Source organism: Pantherophis guttatus, chromosome 3, assembly GCF_059756535.1.
Source record: "Pantherophis guttatus breed Tessera chromosome 3, ASM5975653v1, whole genome shotgun sequence".
In the NCBI taxonomy this organism is placed as follows: Eukaryota; Metazoa; Chordata; class Lepidosauria; order Squamata; family Colubridae; genus Pantherophis; species Pantherophis guttatus.
The window spans coordinates 213599370-213617061 of NC_142065.1; the positions used below are offsets into that span (position 1 = coordinate 213599370).

At 46.7% G+C, this 17692-nt stretch overlaps 1 protein-coding gene across 2 annotated transcripts; it reads left to right on the forward strand.

Annotated features, from left to right (window-relative positions):
* Nucleotides 1–3: 3 nt before the first annotated feature.
* Nucleotides 4–15030, forward strand: PYCR3 (pyrroline-5-carboxylate reductase 3). 2 transcript variants are annotated; one of them, XM_034419931.3, is made up of 7 exons: nt 27–155; nt 4845–5138; nt 6684–6748; nt 10073–10252; nt 11663–11875; nt 13201–13293; nt 14481–15030. In XM_034419931.3, exons 1-7 carry the CDS (start codon nt 71–73, stop codon nt 14661–14663), a joined length of 1113 nt encoding a protein of 370 aa, XP_034275822.2. In that variant the 5' UTR covers nt 27–70; the 3' UTR covers nt 14664–15030. The 2 variants fall into 2 exon arrangements, with proteins under 2 accessions (XP_034275823.2, XP_034275822.2); XM_034419932.2 differs by lacking the exon at nt 4845–5138 and having other exon boundaries at nt 4–155.
* Nucleotides 15031–17692: the final 2662 nt, after the last annotated feature.

A 17692-nucleotide genomic window follows, 5' to 3' on the forward strand; every position in this document is an offset into this window, starting at 1 on the left:
CGTGGGCGTGGCCGGGGCCCAAGCTGGGGTTGGGCGGAGAGGGGGGGGAGCAGGAGCGGGCAGAAGAGCCATGGAGCCTCTGCGGGAGCTGCGCGTGGGGTTCATCGGGGCGGGGCGCATGGCGAGCGCCGTGGCCCGGGCGATGCTGCTGGCAGGTAAGGGCCCCCACGGAACTCCCCTCCCCCGGTTGCTGGACTAGAAGACCTCGGAGGTCCCCTCCAGCTCGGCTCTGTTCCAAGACCCGGCTGGGGGCTTCCACCCCACTTTTAGGGACCCCCCCCCCAGGCACCAAGGAGGGGGCGGGGCTGCAGAAGAAGGGTAAGAGATCTTACTTAGAGGGGTCCCTTCTTTAGAAGGATCTCTTAAATGGGTCCCTTTACTTAAATGGGTTCCTTATTTAGGGGGATCCCTTAAATAGATCCCTTATTTAGCGGGATCCCTTATTTAGAGGAGTCCCTTACTTAGAAGGATCTCTTAAATGGGTCCCTTTACATAGATGGGTTCCTTATTTAGGGAGGGTCCGTTATTTAGGGGGATCCCTTATTTAGAGGGGTTCCTTACTTAGAAGGATCTCTTAAATGGGTCCCTTTACATAGATGGGTTCCTTATTTAGGGAGGGTCCCTTATTTAGGGGGATCCCTTATTTAGAGGGATCTCTTAAATGGGTCCCTTTACTTAAATGGGTTCCTTATTTAGGGGGATCCCTTATTTAGAGGGGTCTCTTACTTAGAGGACTCACTTACTTAGAGGGGTTCCTTAAATAGGTCCCTTATTTAGGGGGTTCCTTATTTAGGAAGGGCCCCTTATTTAGGGGGATCCCTTATTTAGAGGGGTCCCTTTCTTAGAGGACTCACTTACTTAGAGGGGTTCCTTAAATAAGTCCCTTATTTAGGGGAATCTCTTATTTAGGGGGATCCCTTATTTAGATGGGCTCCTAAAAGGGGTCCCTTATATAGAGGGGTCCCTGAGACCTGTCTCCTACTTAGAGGAGTCGCTAAGAAGGGGTCTCTTATTTAAAGGGGCTCCTTAGACAGGTCCCTGGAATGTTGGTTTTTGCAGAATACAGATTGTCGTGGGTTTATGACTACAACGGAGCTCAAAATTTCCATTCCTAAGCAAGATGGTTGTTAAGTGAGTTTTGTCCCACTTTACAACCTTTCTTGCCGTAGTAGTTAAGTGAATCACTGCAGTTGTTAAATTGGTAACGTGGCTAATAAGTGAATCTGGCTTCCCTGTTGACTTTGGGTATCAGAAGTTCGCAAAAGGGGAATCGCGTGACCCTGGGATGGTCATAAGTATGAGTCAGTTGCCAAGATTTTGATCATGTGACTGTGGGGATGCTACAACGGTCGTAAGTGTGAAAAACGGTCATCAATGACTGATTTCAGTACCATTGTAATTTTGAACGGACACTAAATGAATGGTTGTAAATTGAGGACGTCCTGTACTTCAGTAGTATGTTTCGGATCCCTAATGACGGACTTTTTGAAGCACCGATGGTTTCAGATAATTTGCTCCTGAAATCAATTAGGATTAACAGAATAACAGAGCCGGAAGGGACCTTGGAGGTCTTGTAGTCTAACCCCCTGTCTGGAGACTAAAAAATATGAAGAACAGTTGCAGGAATTGAATATATCTAGTCTAGAGAAAAGAAGGACTAGGGGAGACATGATAGCAGTATTCCGATATTTGAGGGGCTGCCACAAAGAAGAGGAGGGGGTCCACCTATTCTCCAAAGCCCCCGAAGAAGCAGAAGCAAGGAATGGAAACTAATCAAGGAGAGAAGCAACTTAGAACTAAGGAGAAACTTCCTATCAATGAAAACAGTGGAACAGCTTGCCACCAGAAATTGTAGGTGGAGGTTTTCAAGAAGAGATTGGATGGAAGATCACCTGTCTGAAATGGTCTAGGGTCTCCTGCTTGAGTAGGGGGCTGCACTAGAAGACTTCCAAGGTTCCTTCCAGCTGTATTCTGATTGATCAGATAAATGATTGTCTAATCCAGGGGTCTCCAAATTTGGCAACTTTAAGACTTGAGGACTTCAACTCCCAGAATTCCTCAGCCAGCAAGTTTGGAGACCCCTGGTCTAATCTCTTCTTAAAAGCCTCCAGGGATGCAGCACCTACAACTTCTGGTGGCAAGCTGTTCCAATGGCTAATTGTTCTCGCTGTCAGAAAATTTCTCCTTAGTGCTAGGTTTCTTCTCTCCTTGATTAATTTTAGATTACAGGTATTCCTTCGGTTACAACCGTTCGTTTAGTGACCATTCAAAGTTATAACAGCACCGAAAAAGGTGATTGATGACCGCGTTTCACACTTATGACCATTGCGGCATGGTCACGTGATCAAAATTCAGACGCTTGGCAACTGACTCATATTTATGACGGTGTCTCGGGGCCACACGATCCCCTTTTACGGCCTCCCATGGGGAAACTAGGTTCAATTAACAACCCTGTTCCTAATTTAAGAACTGCAATGATTCACTTAACAACTGTGCCAGAAATGTCGTAAAAAGCAGCAAACATTCACTTAATGTTTCACTTAGCAACAGAAATGTTGGGCTCTGTTGTGGTCGTAAGTTGAGGACTACCTGTATTAAAAGTAAATGAGGGAGGGGATATTGCTACAAAGAAGAGGCAGGTTTGGGCCTGTGGGTAAGTTTTTACAATTTTACTGCCTTCGTGGAAATTTACTGCCGTCATGGAAAAATCTCAATTTGTTTTTTTCCTGCTCTGTTTTTCTCAGTGATTTCACTTACCTCAGATCCATTTACCTGAAATCTAAACCTCTGGAAATTTTGCTTTGATCTGGAAATTATGGCAGGAAAAATTTTCTAAGGGAACCCAAGTTTAGCCTGATTCTTGACCTTTGGACTGCTTTTCACCAAACCTTATTTTTAAACAATAGCCTCAAGTCTGCTTTCTTAATATTTCTTGAATGGCCAATTTTAACCCAAGGAAGAAATGAATTTATTTGTGTGGGTCTGCTCAGAAAATAGGTTCATGGTCATGGGAAAACATACGTTTGGTTAAAGAATCGATAAGACATCTTGCAAACTGTAAACTCTGAACCATCTTTCTGGATCAAGGGGTGGAAAAACAGTATTTTAAAAAGTATTTTTAAATTCAGCCTATTTAAAAATGTATTTTTGCCATCTCAAATTTGGTTTTAAGACAAAAAATGGCATCAGGGCAATAGCCATCTTGGCTAGAAACTGCTATGTTCTTTTATTTATTCAGGGAATTTATATAAATGGATCACCTTGGCCCCATAACAAGGTTTTATCTGGACAGGGAGTTTAAATTAGAATTGCACTTTTTTTTCAAATTCAGAACAAGCTGTGCCATTCTCACAGGAAGTGTTACAAAAGTGCTGCGATTTTTTTTTTTTTGGTATGAATTTAAAGTAAAAGAAAAGTTTTGGGTTTGAACCCTTTTGCCCAAATTTAATCAAAATACAGTTTTTTTTAAAAAAAATTAAAACAGCAGAAAAATAGGTTTGGGGTATTTGCATTCTCTTTGGACGGTGCCCAAAATGCAAGGACAATAACCAGGAGAAAAGTATAGTTGGTCCTGGACTTACGACCGTAACTGAGCCCCAATATTTATGTTGCTAAGTGAGAAATCCATGAAGGAAGTTTTGCCTCATTTTATGACTTTTCACCCATTTGTTAAGTGAATCACTGCAGGTGTTAAGCTCGGGACACGGTTGTTAAGTGAATCTGACTTCCCCATGGATTTTGCTTGTCAGATGGTCGCAAAAGAGGATCACGTGACTCAGGGACACTGCGACTGTCATAAATACGAGTCAGTTGCCAAGCGTCTGGATTTTGACTGCGTGCCCATGGGGATGCTGGAATGGTCATTAAGTGTGAAAAATGGTCATAAGTCCCTTTTTTCCAGTGCCGTTGTAACTTTCCACATTCACTGAGTGAACCGTTGTAAAACGAGGACTACCTGGAGTATCTTCCAGTTAAACAGATGCTGATAACCCTGTACTGCTTTTAAAGTAATTTCCTTTTCATTGGGGGGTCATTGCTGTGTCCCAATGACTTATGACTATTTTTCACACTTATGACAATTGCAGCACCCCCCCCCCCCATGGTCACATAAAAAAAATCCAGATGCTTGACAACTGACTTGTGTTTATGATGATTTGCGGTGTCCCCGGGGTCATGTGATCCCCTTTTGCGACCTTCTGACCAGCAGGGGGAAGTCCGATTCGCTTAACAACCGGCCTACTAACTTATCAAGTGCAGTGATTTACTTAACAACAGTGGCCAGGAAGGTCGTCAAATGGGACCAAACTCGCTTAACAAATTCTCACTTACCAGCTTAAATTTGGGGCTCAGTTGTGGTTGTAAATCGAGGACTACCTGTAGTCCAGTCGTGAGATGACCAGGGACTGAACGACTGGGAATCCTGGACCAGGAAAGGCTGCGACTGGTGCAAAACATGAAGTCGCGGCCACAACTGCCACCTGTTTCTCCAGCAGGTGTTAAACATCTCCTTTTAATGATCCCATAATCCCTTGCGGGGTAGACTCGGGGCAACTGAATGGACTAGCAGAATGTTTTACTGGCCGGATGCCCTTCCTGTCTCCAGTGCGGAGTTATATTCGGCAAATACATTCTCATTGTGCTCAGAGAGAGAGAAATAGCCGCCTCTACCTAGGATCGAACTCGCAGCCTCCTGATTGTGAGGCGAGAGTGCCACTTCTAGGCCACCGCACCACTCTCCAACAGGAGTTAATATTTTATGCAAATGTTAATTAGTCCAGAAGGCAAGATAGAGGGGGGGGGGTGTCTCGAGGAAGAGTACTATTTCTCTGGAATCTGCCCTTCAGGATCGACTGTCCTGCAGCGTCCTGAAGTCTTATCCTTGCAAGACAATCCGGAAGGACGCGGAAGCCGCTGGCACCCCAAATTGGTGGGAATTCAAGCGGAAGCCACGAAGAGAGGCCTCCCCGGCTCGTGTCCCGATAGAATGCATCCCACCAGACAGAGAAGGCTATTTGAGTTCCAGAGACACCTTGGAAGCCAGGCTAAAGCCGAACCCGCGGATAGGTTTAATCCGAGAGATGGTTCACCCTCGCGGTCTGGAGTGCCCTGGCCCAAAACGGAATATTGGAGCTCAGATGGTAACTGTCCACTCTATTGGGATCGTTGGTTAGAAGATTAACCACCGCAGGTTTGGAAAGCTGGAGGGTGAAGCAACCCCTTTCGGACGTATTAGCCTTCCTGGAGACTGGGGGGTTCCTCAGCCGTGGCCGTTTCAAGAGGTCTGGACTTTGACTCTCAGAATTCTGGGGGTTCTGAAGTCCACACGTCTTAACCTGCCATGGTTGAGAGACAACGGCGGTGCACCATGCCGACGTCAATCTGAAGCTTTCTGTTCCTAATGGTGTAGAACCAATGAAGCTGCTTCTTTTCCTCCTCCTCCTCCTTCCTCCTCCTTCCTCCTCTTCTTCTATTTTTATTTTTTCTATTTCTCCTCCTCTTTTCTTTTTCTATTTCTTCTATTTCTTCTTCTATTTCTCCTCCTCTTCCTCCTCTTTATTCTATTTCTATTTCTTCTTCTATTTCTCCTCCTCCTCCTCTTCTATTTCTATTTCTTCTATTTCTTTTACTTCTCCTCCTCCTCTTCGTCTATTTCTATTCTTCTATTTCTTCTTCTACTTCTCCTCTTCCTCCTCTTTATTCTATTTCTATTTCTTCTTCTATTTCTCCTCCTCCTCCTCTTCTATTTCTATTTCTTCTATTTCTTCTACTTCTCCTCCTCCTCTTCGTCTATTTCTATTCTTCTATTTCTTCTTCTACTTCTCCTCTTCCTCCTCTTTATTCTATTTCTATTTCTTCTTCTATTTCTCCTCCTCCTCCTCTTCTTGTATTTCTATTTCTTCTATTTCTTCTACTTCTCCTCTTCTTCTATTCTATTTCTTCGATTTCTCCTCCTCTTCTTCTATTTCTATTTCTTCTTCTACTTCTCCTCCTTCATCTATTTCTTCTACTTCTCCTCCTCTTCCTCCTCTTTATTCTATTTCTATTTCTTCTTCTATTTCTCCTCCTCCTCCTCTTCTATTTCTATTTCTTCTACTTCTCCTCCTCCTCTTCGTCTATTTCTATTCTTCTATTTCTTCTTCTACTTCTCCTCCTCTTCCTCCTCTTCCTCTTTATTCTATTTCTATTTCTTCTTCTATTTCTCCTCCTCCTCCTCTTCTTGTATTTCTATTTCTTCTATTTCTTCTACTTCTCCTCTTCTTCTATTTCTATTTCTTCTTCTCCTCCTCTTCATCTGTTTCTATTTTTTTCTTCTACTTCTCCTCTTCTTCTATTTCTATTTCTATTTCTTCTATTCCTCCTCCTCCGTCAAAAAAACCAAAACAACCCAACTTCAGTTGCCTTTTGAGAAAAGTACCTTTGAGACAATTGGCAGCATCTTCTCACCTTGACCTTCATCCGACTTACGAAGACTTCGCAAGAAATCTGAACTGCTCTTCAGCAGAGTTGGTGGGACGCCCAACCCAGCCTTATTAAATATTTAGATTTTAGAGGGTGTATAGCTGAAAGTCTACTTTTCGTAGCTTCTGTCTCCTGTTGTGAATCTTGGAAAGTTAGAACTCAATGAGTTTGTAATCCAGTGATGGGTTCTCCTATTATTGTCATCCTTTTCTCTCTCCTTGTAGGAGAAGTCCAAGCAGTGAATATCCTGGCCAGTGCTCCATCCAGCAGGAATCTGGACAAATTCCAGGTAAATATATACAGGTAAAGTTTCCCCCGGTCACTTCTGCCTCCATCTCCGTTTCTTGCCCGAGGGAACCAGCGTTCTTTGAAGACATTCTCCACAGTCATGTGGAGAAGAACACTCTTCCCTTCCCACCGAAGTGGTACCCATTTATCTACTTGCATTCGCATGCTTTTGAACTGCTAGATGGGCAGGAGCAGAGGCAAGGAATGGGAGCTCGCCTGGTCACGTGGTGCTCGGGCTATACCAGGTGGTAAAGGCTGCTCAGGAAACTCAACGTTACCTTGGAATAAAAGTCTGTAGAGATTCTCAGTCATCCAGGTCCTGGTTGTCCCAAAGATGCTTTTTTCAGGAGGCCACTGGACTTTCTTTTTTCTTTTGAAGACGTTTCGTGTCTCATCCAAAAAGCTTCTGACAGGATAGTGGGGAATGGAAGGATTTATACTCCTTGCAGAGAAAGCTGGTCATTTGCATCCTTTTTAGAGGGTCTTTGAAGCACGTGGAGGTTTGTCTGTGTCCTCAGGTCACCTGAATAGTGCTCCTAGTTCTTTAGTAATTGCAGACTACGGGAACCATTTGCACTACTCGGGTGACCCTGAGGACACAAATAAACCTCCAAGTGGCCTCAACGACCCTCTGAAAGGATGCAAATGACCAACTCTCTGCAAGGAGTATAAATCCTTCAATTCCCCACCATCCAGCCAGAACTGAAGAAGCTTCTTAAATGAGAAGTGAAACATCTTCAAAGAAAAAACTTAGCTTGGAATAGTCAATTTTTCTCCAATTTGTTCCCAGCCTGGATCAGTGGTGTTAATGTGTCTGAAGCCCGTGTTATATTTTGCATTGTGTTTTTATTGGTATGGTTGTTTATAGTCTGGGCTGCCATATTTCTTTGAGTTTTAATTCTTCGCATTGTTTATTTGTTATTGTAAGCCACCCAGAATCTTCCGGAGTGGGCGATTATTATAAAAACGATAAAATTTAAACAGACCAATAAATCCAGATGCCTCCAGATGAATTGGATCACATCTGCCGTAACGTCCTAAGACGATGGACGATTAGATTGCGTGCAAATTCCTGCAATAAATGAAGTTGATGCCTAGCCTATTTGAATTGCGGTGCCAATCCACCAAATGGATTGGAGAGGAGTGGAATTATTTTGTGTTTCCAGAGAAAATAAAATTGGTTTTTCAGTGGGCTCGGTGCCGTGATATACAGCTGATGATACTCAGCTGTACATCTCCACCCCAGACCATCCCAACGATGCCTTGGAAGTGATGTCCCAGTGCCTGGAGGCCGTGCGGGTCTGGATGGGGAGAAACAGGCTCTGACTCAACCCTTCCAAAACCGAGTGGCTGTGGCTGCCGGCGTCCCGGTATAGCCAGCTGGTGCCATCACTGGTTATTGGGGGTGAATCATTGGCCCCCCATGGAAAGGGCCCGCAACTTGGGCTTCTTCCTGGATGCACGGCTGTCTTTGGAAGAGCATACGACGGCCGTGGCCAAGGGGGCTTTCTATCAGGTTCGCCTGATACGCCAGTTGCGCCCCTTTCTAGATCGGGACTCCTTACGCACGGTCACTCGAGCACTCGTCACTTCTCGCCTGGACTATTGTAACGCTCTCTACATGGGGCTCCCTTTGGGGTGCACCCGGAGGCTCCAACTGGTGCAAAATACGGCCGCGCGGGGGATTATGGGAGCGACGGGGCACTCCCATGTGACTCCTTTCCTGCGCGAGCTGCATTGGCTTCCGGTGGACTTCCGGGTGCGCTTCAAGGTGTTGGTGACCACCTTTAAAGCGCTCCATGGCTTAGGGCCGGGGTACTTACAAGATCGTCTTCTGCCACCAATAGCCTCCCACCGGCCAGTTCGCTCCCACAGAGAGGGCCTCCTCAGGGTGCCGTCGGCCAGACAATGCCGGCTGGCAACCCCCAGGGGGAGGGCCTTCTCTGTGGTGGCACCTACCCTCTGGAACGATCTACCTCCAGAGATACGAGTGATCCCAGACCTCCAGACTTTTCGTCAGGCCCTAAAAACTTACTTTTTTCAGCTAGCTGGGCTGGCCTGATTCCATGTTGGTTTTAACGTTTGATACTGATTTTAATTGATATGTTTTAAATTATGGGCCAAATTTCATTTAATTAGTTTTAATTATTTTAACTTTTGTGTACAAATGTTTTTATTTTGGCTGTTCACCTCCCTGAGTCCGAAAGGAGAAGGGCGGTATACAAATTTAATAAATAAAATAATAAAATAAATAAAATATATTTGGTTTGATTTTCACTCGGCGCCCTGCGCGTCAATCCTGCAGCTGTCGTTTCAGACGGTAGCTTTACAACTTCACGTGTGGTGCAAACTCAGCCAAAGGTGGCTTGCTCAAAAAACCTTTGGGGTGTGTGAACTCAGTCCATGACTGATTGTGGTCAGTTCAAAGCAGACGTAAACGCTCCCTCCAGTTCTTTGGGTCCCCCTTGTAAAGAAAGCTAGGCCTGTGGTCGGTTGAAGAAGTGCCAAATGAAGGTTTGTTCTTGATCTCTTGAGGAGAATTCTGCAGATTTTCCTGCACATATACAGGGAGTCCTCGACTTACGACGGTTCATTTAGTGACCATTTGAAGTTACAATTGATTTATGACTGTTTTTCAAACTTAGTGACCATTGCAGCATCATCCCCAGGGTCACGTGATCAAAAGTCAGACAGGTGGCAACTGACTCATTCCCCTTTTTGCGACCTTCTGACGAGCAAAGTCCATGGGGAAGCCGGATTCATTTAACAACCGTGTCACTCACTTAACAACCGCAGTGATTCACTTAACAGCTGTGGCGAGAAAAGTCGTAAAACGGGGCAAAACTTCGCTTAACAAATTTCTCACTTAGCAACCTAAGTTTTGGGCGCAGTTGCAGTCGTAATTCAAGGACTCCCTGCAATCCAGGTTTGGAATCTTTGAACCTGCTGGGGTTGTAGAGAGGAATGAGTCCGTTTCTTGGGCAGAAAGGGGGTCCCTCTGGGAGGGGACCGCATGAGCCAAGGTGGCACAGTGGTTAGAGTGCAGTACTGCAGGCTACTTCTGCTGCCTGCCGGCTGCCTGAAATTTGGCATTTCGAATCTCACCAGGCTCAAGCTTGACTCAGCCTTCCGTCCTTCCGAGGTGGGTTAAATGAGGACCCAGATTGTTGGGGGACAATAGGCTGGCTCTGTAAACTGTTTAGAGAGGGCTGGGAAGCTCTGTGAAGCGGTATATAAGTCTAAGTGATATTGCCCTTCCTTCCTTCCTTCCTTCCTTCCTTCCTTCCTTCCTTCCTTCCTTCCTTCCTTCCTTCCTCAACCAAAGGGCTTCGCTTGCCGGACAACCCATCGCAACTTGGAGGTGCTGGAGAAGTGCTCCTTCGTATTCCTGGCCACCAAGCCCCACATCCTCCCGGTCGTTCTGCAGGAGATCGGCCCCGCGGTCACCACCAGTCACGTCCTCATTTCCATGGCCGCTGGAGTCCCCCTCCGGACCCTGGAAGAGGTGAGTTCCACGAAGAGCAAACCCGTAGGTGTCCCAAAGGTGCTTTTTCAGGAGGCAACTGGACTTCCTTGGTTTTTTTTTCCCTTTTGAAGACGTTTCGCTTCTCCTCCGAGAAGCTTCTTCAGCTCTGACTGGATGGTGGGGAATGGAAGGATTGATACTCCTTGCAGACAGCTGGTCCTTTGCATCCTTTTAGATCAGGGGTGTCCAACTCAATTTCATTGGGGCTGTGGTTAACCTCGGGGGGGGCGTGGGGGGGGTTTGCTGACTGGGTGGGCGTGGCCAGCTGGGTGGGTGTGGCCAGCTTGACACCACTCCCCAAACTGCTGGCATGTTTCCTCTTTGCATTGGGTAGAGCAGGCCGAAGCAATGTGGGCGAGACCCTTACATTTTGCAGGACGGCCCTGTGGGCTGGATCCGACCACATTGCGGGCCTGATCCGGCCCACGGTCCTTGAGTTTATCACCCCTGTTTTAGGGGGTCGTTGAAGCACTTGGAGGTTTATCTGTGTCCTCAGGGTCACCTGAGTGGTGCAAATAGTTCCTGTGGTCTGCCATTTTTTTCTCCCCTGTGGAAATCCATTCCTACTCCCACACCATTCAAAGGGTGTCCATCCCAAATTGCATGGCTAAAAGCCGGGGTGAAATCCAACAGGTTCGGGGGAACCGGTAGCAGAAATTTTGAGTAGTTCGGAGAACCCGTAGTAGAACCGGCAAATACCACACCTCTGGCTGGCGGAAAGAATGGGAATTTTGCAGTATCCTTCCCACAGGCGTGGGGAGGGAATGGGGATTTTGAAGTATCCTTCCCCCCAGGAGTGGGGTGGGAATGGGGGTTTTGCAATATCCTTCCCCCAGGAGTGTGGAGGGAATGGGGATTTTGCAGTATCCTTCTCCCAGGAGTGGAGAGGGAATGGGGATTTTGCAGTATCCTTCTCCCAGGAGTGGGGAGGGAATGGGGATTTTGCAGGATCCTTCCCCCCAGGAGTGGGGTGGGAATGGAGATTTTGCAGTATCCTTCCCCCCCAGGAGTGGGGTGGGAATGGGGATTTTGCAGTATCCTTCCCCCAAGAGTGGGGAGGGAATGGGGATTTTGCAGTATCCTTCCCCCAGGAGTGGGGAGGGAACGGGGATTTTGCAGTATCCTTCCCCTGCCACGCCCACCAAACCACACCAGGCCCACCAGGCCACACCCACAGAGTCAGTAGTAAAAAAAAATTGAATTTCACCATTGGCTAAAAGCATTTTATTAAAATAAATCAGATAAAAATAAAAAAAAATCTGATTGAAATTTTAAAAAACTCTGATTTTTTTTATTTTTTAAAAAAACACCAATTTTTATCCACCCTGCCGCAGGGTGAGTCTGCCGGGGGGGTCTCTCACTGGGTGCCCTTGTCTCCTTCCTCGGCAGCTGCTTCCTGCGGGGACGCGGGTGCTGCGTATGATGCCCAACCTTCCCTGCGAGGTGCGGTCGGGGGCTGTCCTGCTCTCTCGAGGGTCCTCCGTGGGGGAAGAGGAGGTCTCGCTGCTGAAGAACCTGCTGGCCTCGTGCGGCTTGTGCGAAGAGGCCCCCGAGTCCTACATCGACATCCACACGGCGCTGAGTGGCAGCGGCGTGGCTTACGTGAGTGTCCTTTTCCCGCTGGCTCCTTCATCCGCCTCTTATACAGGGAGTGTTCAACTTACAACCAATTCATTTAGCGACCAAAGTTACAACGGCGACTTTACGGCCGTTTTTCGCACTTAGTGACCGTTGCAGCATCCCCATGGACACGTGATCGAAGTTTTTGACTCTTGGTAACAGGTTTCATATTTATGACGGTCACGGGTTCCCAGGGTCAGCTGATCCCCTTTGGCGACCTTCTGACGAGCAAAATCCATGGGGAAGCCAGGTTCGCTTCGCAACCGGGTTACTACCGCAGGGATTCACTTAACGACGGTGGCAAGGAAAGTCGTAAAACGGGGTGAAATACACTCAATGTCTCACCAACAGAAAGTTTGAGCTCAGTTGTGGTCGTCAGTTGAGGACTACCTGTATTTGTTGCAAATTGCAGATATGGCACCTGGCCTCCCGCAGTCCCATCAGGCAGGGTTTTTTCTTTAAAAATCTTAAGTTTCTAGTCCACATGAAGGTCCTCCTCATTTCTTTTTCTGCAACCTGTCTCTGCCTTCAGCCCCCCCTCCCCACCAAGAAACAATAATTACAAACCTAAATCATGGGCGACTTCCAAAAATAACCAGGAACCCTCAGCCTTCCTCACCATGTTCTCTAGCGATGTTGGCTTGTTGCTGTGGGTTATTAGGAATTCTGGGAATTGTAGTCTGACACTTAGGCAGACCTCAGTCTGTGGAAGACTGAAGAATGTACAGGTTGTCTTTGACTTACGACCACAATTGAGCCCAAAACCTCTCTTGCTAGGTGAGACAGTCAAGTGAGTTTTGCTCCATTTTACAACCTTTCTTGCCACCGTTGTTAAGCGAACCACGGCAGTTGACCAGTGAGTAACCCAGTGGTTAAGTGAATCTGGCTCCCCCCCCTTGCAGGACAGTTCAACCAGTCATAAATATGAGTCCGTTGCCAAGTATCTGAATTTTGAACATGTGACCATGAGGATACTGCAACGGTCATAACTGTGAAAAACAGTCGCGAGTCACTCTTTTTAGGGCCGTTGTAACTTCGAACGGTCGCTAAATGAACCATTGTAAGTCGAGGACTACCTGTATTTCCTGATGGAGGAAGTAGAGTTTGTTCGGTGAGTCCTGTCCTCCGATCTCTTCACGCCTCCAAAGCTTTATTTATTTATTTATTATTATTTGATGGTCCTCTCCGACATTTGGGATCCGTCTGAAGACTGTAAAGTCCGCTGAAGCTCTTCTGTGGATGGCCTGTGGATTCAGCCATGTGGACGCGTAGCTTAAGATCGTGGTTTGTTTCCTCCCTTGACGCAGGCCTACATGTTTGCGGAAGCCCTGGCGGAAGGTGCGGTGAAGATGGGAATGCCTGGCCAGCTGGCCAACAAGATTGCAGCTCAAACTTTGCTGGTAAGAAGGGGTGAGGATTTTAACTTTTAACAGACGGACAGAAGGGATCTTGTAGATCATCTACCCCACAGTCAGTGGTGGGTTCCTCCTGGTTCGGCCCGGTTCGGCCGAGCCGGTAGCGGTGACCCATCCCTGCCCATAGTCCTCCTCCTCCTCCAATTCCCCTCCTCCATTCCACAAATCCTACTGCCTTCTAGCAATGTTATTTAGATGGGTCATGAAGCGTCTCCCCAAAAACAGCCAAGTTCAGAGAGCATCAAGGACCCCCAGTTCAAGCCTGATCTACAAATAGCAATAGCACTTAGATTTATATACCGCTTCACAGTGTTTTACAGCCCTCTCTAAACAGTTTACAGAGTCAGCCTCTTGCCCCCAACAATCTGGGTCCTCATTTTACCGACCTTGGAAGGACGGAAGGCTGAGTCAACCATGAGCTGGTCAGAATAGAACTGTTGGCAGTGAGCAGAGTCAGCCTACAATGCTGTATTCTAACCACTACTACACCATGATCCGTCCTTCCTTTCTTTCTTCCTTCCTTCCTTCCTTCCTTCCTTCCTTCCTTCCTTCCTTCCTTCCCACTTAGCAATAGCCCTTAGGCTTATATACCGCTTCACAGTGCTTTACAGCCTCTCTAGGCCAGGGGTGAAATCCAAAATTTTTCCCTACCGGTTCTGTGGGCGTGGCTTGGCAGGCATGGCAGAGGGAAGATATTGCAAAATCTCCATTCCCACCCTACTCCAGGGGAACGATACTGCAAAATCTCCATTCCCTCCCCTCCTGTGGGAATGATATTGCAAAATCTCCATTCCTACCCCACTCGGAGGCCAGCCAGAGGTGGTATTTTCCCGTTCTCTGAACTACGCAAAATTTCCACTACCGGTTCTCCAGAACCTGTTGGATTTCACCCCTGCTCTAAGCGGCTTACAGAGTCAGCCTATTGCCCCAACAATCTGCTCCTCATTTTACCCACCTTGGAAGGACGGAAAGCTGAGTCAACCTTGAGCCTGGTGAGATTTGAACTGCCAAATTGCAGGCAGCCGGTAGTCCGCAGAAGTCGCCTGCAGTACTGCACTCTAACCACTGCACCACCACGGCGCTGATATTGAATATTCTCTTCCATCAGTGCTTTATGCTCTGTCCATCCTGTCCCTTCACTTGAAACCTCCGATTTTTCTCCTCTCCTCCAGGGAGCAGCCAAAATGTTGCTGGAAACCGGGGACCACCCCGCTGTTCTTAGGAGTGCCGTTTGCACCCCAGGTGGCACCACCATCCACGCCTTGCATGAGCTGGAAAAGGGGTCTCTGCGAGCTACGGTCATGAACGCCGTGGAGGCGGCCACCAGCCGGGCTCGTGAACTGGGCAACAGGTAGCAGGTGTGCGTGGAGGATCATGGGTACCACGTTTCTTGTGGAAGAAGGATGTGGGCCTCCCTCTCACGTATCGGGTCCATATCTGCAGCTGGAGGAGCAGGGGGCCACGGCTTTCCACCCGAAGGAAATTGCCAGGACTCTGGCATGGTGGGTGCTCACGGGCATTTTGCCCATGGTGAAGACGGTGCCCCCTCATTGTGCATATTGTCATTGACGAAATTCTGTAATTCTGCAATGCAGGAGGATGTCACCAAACGCAGGCGACATCGTGCCCACTTCCAGGTACCCGGTTATTACGACCTGGGTGTGATCCATTCCAAACTTTTCCCATTGGCGGAATAAACCGTGGTAGCTCCGTTGTTGGCTATGAGTTTGTTTGTTTCTTTCTATCTATCTCTGCTTGGTCTTCTTTCCTCGGCCCTCTGAAGGCAAGAGCTATTTTGCAGCTGGAGGTAGCTACAATGGAGGTTTGGGGTTTTGGGGGGGGTTATATGTTTTTTATTTTATTTTTATATTATTATTATTTATTCAATTTATATACCGCCCTTCTCCTATTGGACTCAGGGCGGTGCACAGCCAAGGATAAAAAACAAACCAATACAAAATTTAAAATCAATTAAAAGAATTATACAGCTTTGGTCCACAATTTAAAACGATCCAGTTAAAACCGAATTTACAGTTAAAGAGCTAAAAAGCTAAAAAGAGCTAAAAAGGGGGGGGGGGGTCACGCCAGCCCTGCTTGATGGAAAAGAAAAGTTTTTAGGGCACAGCAAAAGGCCCGGAGATCTGGTATCCTTCGTATCTCCGATATCTACATCGACATCAATACATGAATAGTGTGGGATTTGGGTATCATTCATTTTGATACAAATAACAATATCCATATCAATAATGTTTGTTACATTGATTAAGCTTATATACTCCTAGTATTAATACTCCTATTTGTATTAAGACATAAGCCTTCATTATTTAATCATTCAGTATTTCAATGTATCATTCTAATGCCAGTTACAACATTGTTTAAGCCTGCATAATAATACTGTCTTTCAACCTCTAATCTTTCCATTTAATTCTTTCATTCTATTTAATCAGGCCATTCTTACTAATCCTAGTATAGTACACATATTGTATTAAAATAGAATCCCCTGACAACTACCATATTGTTTAAACATACAGTGGGGCAAAAAAGTATTTAATCAGCCACCAATTGTGCAAGTTCTCCCACTTAAAAAGATGAGAGAGGCCTGTAATTGTCATCATAGGTAGACCTCAACTATGAGGGGAAGGTTACTGCAAAATCCCCATTTCCTCCCCACTCCAGGGGAAGGATACTGCAAAATCTCCATTCCCTCCCCACTCCAGGGGAAGGCTATTGCAAAATCCCCATTTCCTCCCTTATCAGCTGGGACTCGGGAGGCAGAAAATAGATGGGGGCGGGGCCAGTCAGAATTTTTACTACCGGTTCTCCGACCTACTCAAAATTTCCGCTACCGGTTCGTCAGAACCTGCTGAAACCCACCTCTGACGCTTACCCATTTTGGGACACTTACAACTGTTGCAGGATCCCCGTGGCCACGTGATTAAATTCAGATGCTTGGCAACTGGCTCATATTTATGACGGTTGCAATGTGCCAGGGTCATGCAATCACTTAACAGAATAACAGAGCTGGAAGGGACTTTGGAGGTCTTCTAGTCCAACCCCCTGTCTGGAGATTAAAACATACGAACAACGGTTGCAGGATTTGGGTATGGCCAGTCTAGAAAAAAAGAAGGGGAGACATGTTAGCAGTCTTCCAAAACTTGGAAGGGCTGCCACAAAGAAGTGGGGGTCCACCTATTCTCCAAAGCATCTGAGGGCAGGACAAGAAGCAACGGATGGAAACTCATCAAGGAGAGAAGCAACCTGGAATTTCCTAACCGTCAGGACAATTAACCAGTGGAACAGCTTGCCACCAGAAGTTGTGGGTGTTCCAAGTGTGAAAAATAAACTTGGCTTACAGGGAGCAAATGGCCCCAAAACTCAGGAATCCGCTAGCCCTCTTTGCAACTCAAAAATTTTATTCTAAGGTATCAGGTGCTTTTTCAGGACGCAACTGGACTTTCTGTCTTTTTTTTTTTTTTTAAGATTTTTCACTTCACATCCCAGAAGCTTCTTCAGTTCTGGCTGAATGGTGGGGAATGGAAGGATTTATATTCATGTTCTGTCCCCAACCACACGCACACACACCAACAGACGTTCAAGAGTTAAATACCAAACCAGCCGGCAAAATCTTTTTCCTTATGATAACGGAACTTGGCAACAACCTGGAGGCTGCCTGCCAAGAGTTTATTACTTACGAAGAGGAGAGATAACTTCTCCCCACTTCTGGTACATCAAAAGAAACAGCTCAATAATTACAGAGTCAATCAAGTCCAGAGATAATCCAGCAAAGTCTATAGCAAAAGTCCGGCAATGCAGAATGGCGTGGAAGCTTTCAGCTTTGTTCGTCACAAGGTTTGACTGGCCACCACGCTCCCTTTTATATCCTGTGGGGTGTGGTCCAGTGACTCAGCCTAATCTCGGGCACGCCTTTTCTTCTGTTGCGCGCACTTATCTCTGCGACGCTGGCGTGGCTCCAGCCAAGACTCATTACCCTCATCACTGTCCACCTGTGGCTGCGTGGACGTGCTTGGCCCCGGCCCTATCTCTTGCCCTTCGGCGGACACCGAAGGCATTGCCAGAGAGGAGGGTCCTGGAGAGGGAGGCCTTGCCAACTCCTCCCCTTCACTCTTTTTAGATGGCCTTTGAGGCCACTTGGAGGTTTATTTTGTGTCCTCAGGGTCACCTCAGTGGTGCAAATGGTTTCTGTAATCTGTAATTTTTTCTCTGGGAATCTATTCTATTTCCACACCATTCAAAGGGTGGTCATCCTAAATTGTATAGCTAAAAGTAAAACCCTGTGGGACAACCATGACCTGAATAACTGAGAATCTCTACTGAGACTAAGGCAGTGTTTCTCAACCTTGGAAGCTTGAAGATGGGTGGACTT